The sequence below is a fragment of the Melanerpes formicivorus genome, unplaced genomic scaffold (genome assembly GCF_026170545.1).
Source record: "Melanerpes formicivorus ecotype bairdi unplaced genomic scaffold, bMelFor1.0.p_v2 SCAF_1, whole genome shotgun sequence".
In the NCBI taxonomy this organism is placed as follows: Eukaryota; Metazoa; Chordata; class Aves; order Piciformes; family Picidae; genus Melanerpes; species Melanerpes formicivorus.
Window position 1 is genome coordinate 60,816,119 of NW_027142353.1, and position 8,784 is coordinate 60,824,902.

Sequence of the window (8,784 nt, forward strand, 5' to 3'; positions counted from 1 at the left end):
AGAAGGTTTTTCACTTTCAACAAAAGCGCAAACCAAGCCATTTTAAAAGCACTTTTTAGTAATACTTTACAAGAATAAAATCAGCAAATCCATCTACAGCATACTTTTAAATCCTAATACTTGAGAATTCCATAAGAACTATAAAATAAAAGTGAAACATAAGACCAAAAAAAAAAAGTATTTAATTGTTGCATGGAAACACCCTGGTGAAAAATTAACTTACCCAAGGTTTTACATGCAAAAAGAGTCATGGCACTCTGTAGCCTGTCTGGTCGGACAGCTTGGACCACAAGGACCTTGAAAGAAAAGGGAGATGAGTTTATGAAATATGTTAAGGCCATTTAAAATGCAAGAGCCTTCTATGAAGGCTGAATTCTTTTAAATTCTCTGTAGAACAAAGTTATTCTCTATGAATATATAAAGCTATCTGATCATTCCCTTCCTAGCTAATCTAATGCAATTGCTCCTTTATAAGAAGCTTGTCCTATTAATAGAATCAGAAGATAGATCTACATCTAATGCCTATTTGTAAGCTGGACTTTTTTTTTCTGCAGTGTCCTAGAAAAAAGGTAGATAGGCAGGTAGCTAGTGACAGAAAGCAAATTTAGCTTTATACTGCTAATCTAAATTCTGTACACATACTTTGGCAGTGACATCCCAAACTGTAATAGTAATGTTTCTGATTTTAATGCAGTAATACAGAAAAAGAATCAGTTTTGATCAGTTTGAGTACTGTGTCCAGTTCTGGGCCCCTCAGTTTAGGAAGGATGTTGACTTGCTGGAATGAGTCCAGAGAAGGGCAACGAAGTTGCTGAGGGGTTTGGAACACAAGCCCTATGAGGAGAGGCTGAGGGAGCTGGGGCTGCTTAGCCTGGAGAGGAGGAGACTCAGGGGTGACCTTACTGCTCTCTACAACTACTTGAAGGGAGGTTGTAGACAGGCAGAGGTTGGTCTCTTCTCCCAGGCAGCCAGTACCAGAACAAGAGGACACAGTCTCAGGCTGTGCCAGGGGAGGTTTAGGTTGGATGTTAGGAAGAAGTTCTATACAGAAAGAGTGATTGGCCATTGGAAGGGGCTGCCCAGGGAGATGGTGGAGTGACCATCACTGGAAGTGTTCAGGAGGAGACTTGATGGGGTGCTTGGTGCCATGGTTTAGTTGTTTAGGTGGGTTGGATTGGTTGACAGGTTGGACACAATGATCTTGAAGGTCTCTTCCAACTTGGTCTATTCTATTCTATTCTATTCTATTCTATTCTATTCTATTCTATTCTATTCTATTCTATTCTATTCCATTCTATTCCTTTGTTTCAGCACACCTTTGGAGTTTTATATCTAATTTCTCTTCTCCAGTCATTCTGAGTTTCAAACCTCCTAGTTTTACACACACTTTTACTGCTCTTCTTAAGACTACAGAGCACAAAGAGCTAATCAGTTCAGATGCAAATTCAATTAGCAGTTTCCCTAACCAGCTCCCTCTCTTTCAGTCAACTTCCTGCAAATGTTCAGGATAGGCAACTGAAGGCAACTAACATAACTTCAGTAAAATCTTCAACTTGTTACAATCAGCACCCTCTTCACATTCCAATTTCCAAGTCTGAAATATCGGTTCTTAATTTTTGGAGGAAAAATTTAACTTTGTTAAATTTAACTTTGTTAAAGTTAACTTTGTTAACTTTGTTAACTTTGTTAAATTTTTAAGAAAGTCATACTTTTCAAGCTTGGGATTAGACTAAAGTGCTACTGCATTGCTTTGAAGTTTAACATACAGTTTGAAAGAAACTGTGTGCTTGAGTGGCCTATAAACCTAACTGGGTAGTTTTAATATGTTTCACCAACAGAAACATTCTTAATACCTTCTATATTTCCTTTCAGCAAGGAACTAGATATGGAATATGTTGCTCATTCTGGATTTAATTTCCTATAACTGCAGAATGTTTATGCCAACACATTGCATACATATAAGAACTGCTCTTCTGCATTTCATCAAATCAAGCATGAGTCAGACAAATTCCTTTCCAAAATGCTTTGTTCCTAAATTATGTGCAAGCTATTTTAGAAATTCTCCTCCTCCATTCAAACTTCAGAGATGCCATATGAGCCAAGCATCATGAAACTACATTGTCGTGTAACCCATCCCAGGCAACCAGCACCCGTCTCCTCTCAGGCAACCAGGACCAGAACAAGAGGACACAGTCTCAAGCTGCACCAGGGGAGGTTCAGGCTGGATGTTAGGAAGAAGTTCTTCATAGAAAGAGTGACTGGCCATTGGAATGTGCTGCACAGGGAGGTGGTGGAGTCACCATCACTGGAGGTGTTTAGGAAGAGACTGGATGGGGTGCTTGGTGCCATGCTTTAGTTGATTAGATAGTGTTGGATGATAGGTTGGACTCGATGATCTCAAAGGCCTCTTCCAACCTGGTCTATCCTATCCTATCCTATCCTATCCTATCCTATCCTATCCTATCCTATCCTATCCTATCCTTGCTTTGGCTGGGCCTTCATCTCACATGAAGTGACTTCAAATGACAGCATGATTTGAAAGTAAGTAATGAGACTCTTTTTGTCTATGAACACAAGAGGGATGAGATTTTTCTCTTCCAGAGAAGAAGGATCCCTGGGTGGAGGAAGAAATTTGCCTCTCCAACATTCTTGGTGAGTTCTTTAATCATCATGTTTTCAGAAAGCATAGTATTTCATGACCACTACACTAAAATGCAGTGGGCTGCTTCTGCTTTTTGTCATTTTCAGTCATTTGTGTGAGTTTGCACAGTGAATGATAAACTAAATTAATGACACTCAAAAAGATGACAAATTCTGCAGTAACAAAGCAACTGTGGAAGAATATGCAGTCATAAAATTAATTCTGTGAATATTACTAAAGAGCTTGTTACTTTACAGGGCATGCTCAGTTGCAGCCAATACACCAACACACAGAAAGACTCAGGTATGACAGAAGTAAGTATGCATCACGGGGGGGGGAAAGAAATAAAACAAACAAACAAAACCAACAAAAACCCTCAACCCCTAGAACTAAGTATACCAGTTAAGCTGTAAGCCAATGCCAATACTGTCACTGCTTGCAACTCAATCAGGCCTGAAAACTGCATTTCCAAGATGTAAAACATAATTTCAATGCTCAACTCATAACTGCTTTCAAATAATTTAATAGGAGAAGATTACCTGCTGAAATAAGGAAATTCTTTTTACAATGGTAGATGGAAAGTCTTGTTCACAGACAGAACTCCGAGAAAAAGTGTGCCACAGACCTTCATCTTCAAAGCAAAGGGTTTGATAGAGTCCTGGGAGAGAAATCTACAAAATAAATAATACATATTTGAGGATAAGGAAGAATAGTCATTTGGGCATTGTATATTTTAATTAATTTCCAAGTCACACTATGAACCTAAACATGTAAATACTTGTGCATCTCACATAACTCAATTTTAACTTCAGAGTTATAGAAGAAAAGGGTAAGCTTTTTAATTAACCATTTGTTCACCTACTCCCCCAGAAATGCTAAGTCTGTACTTACTCAATATTTTTGGTTTTAAACTTTGAGGTTCTTTGTTTTGAGCCCTACTCAGTTGCACTTCTTGCCTTTAATCATGACCGGGGTTTTTTCTATCAGTACATGCTAATGATTCACCTAGTTACTAATTTTCTGTTTCTTTGTTTAAACCTGTAACAACCAAGTTTGCCACACCACTCCTGCAATTGTGCCTATTTCTGGTGAAGAGAAAGGAATAATAATGAACTCTGGATTTAGCAGCAGAATTCTTTCACAAAGACCAGTCAAGATTTTCCTCCTTGCTGAGCTACATGCAGCAGGAGAAGAGCCTAAGACAGAATTTCAATTACTAGTATTTTCATTTAGTTCCCTTCAGGATCAGAGAATTGCAATACTGACTGCTGCAGGATAAACCAAAGCAAGAAAGTTTGGTTTGGTTGGTTTTGATTTTATTTTATAAAAGCAACAAGAAACTCCAACATTCATTTCAAGACATGCATGGAAATCTGAGACAAAGAGAGAAATAATTTCCCAATTAACAGTTTAATGATTTGAATACAGTATTAAGTGGTTTGTGAAAGTCATTATATAAGAGAAACTTGCAATAGAATAGAATAGGATGGAACAGAATAGAATAGAATAGAATAGAATAGAATAGAATAGAATAGAATAGAATAGAATAGAATAGAATAGAATAGAATAGGAATTAACCAGGTTGGAAAAGACCTTCGAGATCACCAAGTCTAACCCATCACCCAACACCATCTAATCAACTAAACCATGGCACCAAGCACCCCATCCAGTCTCTTCCTAAACACCTCCAGTGATGGCGACTCTACCACCTCCCTGGGCAGCACATTCCAATGGCAAATCACTCTTTCTGTGAAGAACTTTTTCCTAATATCCAGCCTAAACCTCCCCTGGTGCATCTTGAGCCTGTGTCCTGTTGTACTGTTGGTGGTTGCCTGGGAGAAGAGACCAGCCCCCACCTGGCTACAACCTCTCTTCAGGGGTTTATAGACAGCAATAAGGTCTCCTCAGAGCCTCCTCTTCTCCAGGCTAAGCAACCCCAGCTCCCTCAGCCTCTCCTCATAGGGCTTGTGCTCCAAACTCCTCCCCAGCTTTGTTGCCTTTCTCTGGACACATTCCAGCAAGTCAACATCCTTCCTAAACTGAGGGGCCCAGAACTGGACACAGTACTCAAGGTGTGGCCTATCCAGTACAGTGTACAGGGGCAGAATGACCTCCCTGCTCCTGCTGGCCACACTGTTCCCTATCGCCTTACTGAGATTAGATAGAGAGGAAAAATCCTTTGCAATTTTTCCTCTCTATCTAATCTCAGTAAGATGATAGGCTGATTTATATGCATTGAAATTCATTGTTATATGGGGTAAAGATGTACATGAAAAGACTCAGAAAAATTAGTTGTTGGGTCATTTTTTTTGAACAGGGTTTTTTTCAGGGTTTACATTAAAAAATATGTCTCACAAAGGAGCATTTGAGTATTCAAATGTAAACTATCTGCTAAAGCTATAGGCCTTTTAAATTACATTCAAACCACCACATGATGATGATGAGCTCAACATGAGCTCTCAGTGTGCACTTGCAGCCCGCAAAGCCAATCAGATCCTGGGCTGCATCAGGAGAAGTGTGGCCAGCAGGTCAAGGGAGGTGATCCTCCCCCTCTACTCGGCCCTGGTGAGACCCCACCTGGAGTACTGTGTCCAGTTCTGGAGCCCCTATTACAAGAGGGATGTGGAGGTGCTGGAAGGTGTCCAGAGAAGGGCCACGAGGATGATCAGAGGGCTGGAGCACCTCTCCTATGAGGACAGACTGAAGGAGTTGGGGCTGTTCAGTCTGCAGAAGAGACGGCTCCGAGGTGACCTAATTGTGGCCTTCCAGTATCTGAAGGGGGCCTACAGGAAGGCTGGGGAAGGACTTCTCAGGATCTCAGGTAGTGATAGGACTAGGGGGAATGGAATGAAGCTGGAGGTGGGGAGATTCAGGCTAGATGTGAGGAGGAGGTTCTTCACCATGAGAGTGGTGAGACCCTGGAATGGGTTGTCCAGGGAGGTGGTCGAGGCCCCATCCCTGGAGGTGTTTAAGCCCAGGCTGGATGAGGCTGTGGCCAGCCTGATCTAGCGTAGGGTGTCCCTGCCCATGGCAGGGGGGTTGGAACTAGATGATCCATGTGGTCCCTTCCAACCCTGAATGAAACTATGAAACTATGAAACTATGATGCATACCTTCAGAGATGCTACTGCCCAGGCTCGGTCCTGTTCTATCCAAGAGGGAATCTGGTCACGAGCACTTCTTTGTGAATCCTTATTGAAGCAAGTTATGTTACACACATAAGTTACACACATTTTTGTGAAACACTAAATTCAGTAATGAGATTGTGAGATTTATGTTTTTAACAAAACAAAGCATTTACAACAGGAACCTTTCTGTGGCCTTTTGCTAAGCACATAGATGGCACAACAAAACTAAAGTGAGCAGTTATTTAAATTTGAGATACACTTTTCACATTAACATTTGCTTAACCACTTGACCCTGAAAATATTTTTTCATTTAGGGTATCCATATGACACACTGAAATCTAAGTAGTTTTCCATTAAAAGCAAGTATACAGAATAGATAGAATTGAGTAACACTTAGCAAGCTACAGCATAATTGGTCAGGTATGGACCAGAAATTTCTTAAGCTTGCTCTGACACCTAAGAAAACATAAATACATCTCCAGATGTAAGGCTGGGCAAAAAAATATGTGAAGGTTAGCAAAATGTGTGGACAATTCCATCAATCCATACCAAAATCACAACTAGTATGGTACAAGGAGAAAGAATGAGTCGGAACATGGGTTTCAGCTACGAAAGAGGGCTTCAAACCTCCCCAAACATTCCACTGAAAAAAAACCAGACTGTAATCCTAGTAACAGAAACAAAACAAGCAACAAAGTAAAAACATTATGCATTGCAGAAACTGAGTTGCCATGGTCAAAAAGGGTTTATATTTTTATATTACTATGTGAGAAGTAGTTTGTACCTTTAATGTATGAATATAATTAATTAAACAACATAGTAAGAACACAACTCTAACTTTTCAAGCTTTAAGTAAATGTTCCTTGTTTCAAAGCACACAAATAAATGTAGCTTACAGATTTTCTTATGGTGTCTCCAATGATCACACCTGTAAAAGTCTCCCATTCCTAGAAGGAATAAATAAACAACTCAGACAAGTCAGAAGACACTTCAAGACTGAAGATTAGTATGTAGTAGCATCTAGACAAAACAAGAAGATAAACAAATTAAATCCTTGAATCAGAAAGAATTCTGCTTTTCAAATTCTAGGTAATAGTACCAGTATGTAATTCCTTTTGTAGAATCCAAGCCAAGTGACTGCAGTGCTTTAGTAGCAGAAGAAACAAAAGGAGAAGCCCCATCTTTGCTCAGCACCCAAAGCTCCCACTCTGATTGTCTACTCATAGACTAGCAAGAAGTAACATACATAGCTGGCAAGAACATACATAGTGCCTGATAAGGCATCAGTAGTCCACATAGAACAAACAACTATAGAATCCATCTTTCAGTAGTGTTTCCTGTGATAGTATCCAAAAGACATAGTTGTTAGAACAGGAAGAATACTTAATATAATAGATTGGTATTATGAATACTTTGGTTGCATTAAGAGAAGGAAAATGTAAGTTAAATTTCTGTATCATTTTAGCCTTGGTGTTTGTATCTAGGGAGGGCAGTTACTAATCCTTTGAAGACAGATTAGATAAGTATTTAAAAACCATACTAGAAATGACATGTCCTATATTTGCAGATGGTAAGGAACATACTACAGAAATTTTCCTAAGTATTGAAATTTTGCATAATCAGTATCTGAATTCCATGATAAAGAATTTCATTTATTGCCAAAGCCAGCAGTAATGTTCCAAATAAAAAAGCTAATCAATTACTGCTGCTCTGACACAGACCACAGCATAGCTTCATGCAGCCAATCTAGCTAAGTCTTGAAATAACTCTCTCTTTTAATTACATATTGATGCTCCTCTACATATTACAAAGAAAATGCTTGTGCCCTGAAAATACATGAAGACTCCCCTGCTCTGAAACCAGAAAGTGTGGTAGTATTTTTATGAAGAAAAGCAGGAGTGTAATATGTAAAGACATGTAAAGCTACTTCAGAAAAATCAATACATGATGATAGAGAGACTGTCTCCACTAAGGGCCAAGTATAATGTTGAAGTGGCACTATAAATTTCTTATCACCATGCAAAAAAATCTTAAGTGCAGAAGGCTGAACTCCTCTGGGACAGGGACACAGAACACTCAATTCTCTAGCAGCATAATAAGCAAATTCTAGCTGCATCACATTTAAGGCTATAAAAGAAATAACTTCAAAAGGAATACCCACTTCACCTTCATTTTCCTCAATAATTACTTTGCACAAGCACTCTTTTCTTAACAATTTAATTAAAGTAACTTGTACCTTTCAGAGAAGCAAGAAAATTATTGATATTATTTCCTTGTTCTAATTCTTGAGAGCTCAGATACGGCAGGAATGGGCATCATATGTAACCTAGATTAAGCTGGTTAAGAGCTCTAACAGCTGATGGATTGTTTAGCTGATCTCAGATAACCAATAGTAACTAACACATAAAGCAGTATTTACAAATCCATAAAATGCCTAGGCAGGCAGGATTTCATTGAGTCAGAAAACTATTTGCAAGTTGTTGCCTTCATGATTTTATAAACTCTAAGATCAGAAAGATAAAAGAAGACATTTCCAGAAGCTGAAAAATAAATAATAAAGATGGATCAGGGAAGTTCTAATAATGGAGAACAGCCAACAAGATTAATTTGAGTTATTTTTATCAGGCAGCTTCGCTGCTGACATCAACCGTGGGATTTTGCTTGGTCAATCCATATGTCTGCAATAAAAGCACACTGCATTCATATCGAAATGTTTCCACCAATCCTTATTAAACCTGGTACCTTAAACCTTCATCCTTCATCCAATCAAGTTTCTTTACTGCCCTCAAATGTATTATCTGATTTTTTACCTATTACCCTATAATGAACTCTCCTCAGGTAAACTGATGCCTGCTACCATTTGATATTCCTTCTGGTCTCCTGCTTCTGCAGCCATAGCTTTGTCTCTCCATTCCATGTAAGTACTGGTTGATGGCAGGATGAACATGAGCCAGCAGTGTGCTCAGGTGGCCAAAAAGGCCAATGGCATCCTGGCCTGTATCAGGAACATCTTTT

General features: G+C 39.1%; 1 protein-coding gene across 1 annotated transcript in view; it reads right to left on the reverse strand.

The window, feature by feature from the left end:
* DYNC2H1 (dynein cytoplasmic 2 heavy chain 1) overlaps positions 1-8,784 on the reverse strand; it is a 157,162-nt gene that overhangs the window by 78,519 nt on the left and 69,859 nt on the right. Inside the window, exons 52-56 of the mRNA XM_068148259.1 lie at positions 8,254-8,309; positions 6,666-6,716; positions 5,755-5,832; positions 3,181-3,312; positions 224-296 (exon numbers count right to left, since the gene is read on the reverse strand). Of these exons, the coding sequence (XP_068004360.1) occupies positions 224-296; positions 3,181-3,312; positions 5,755-5,832; positions 6,666-6,716; positions 8,254-8,309 (390 nt within the window). The remainder of the gene's footprint in view (positions 1-223; positions 297-3,180; positions 3,313-5,754; positions 5,833-6,665; positions 6,717-8,253; positions 8,310-8,784) is intronic.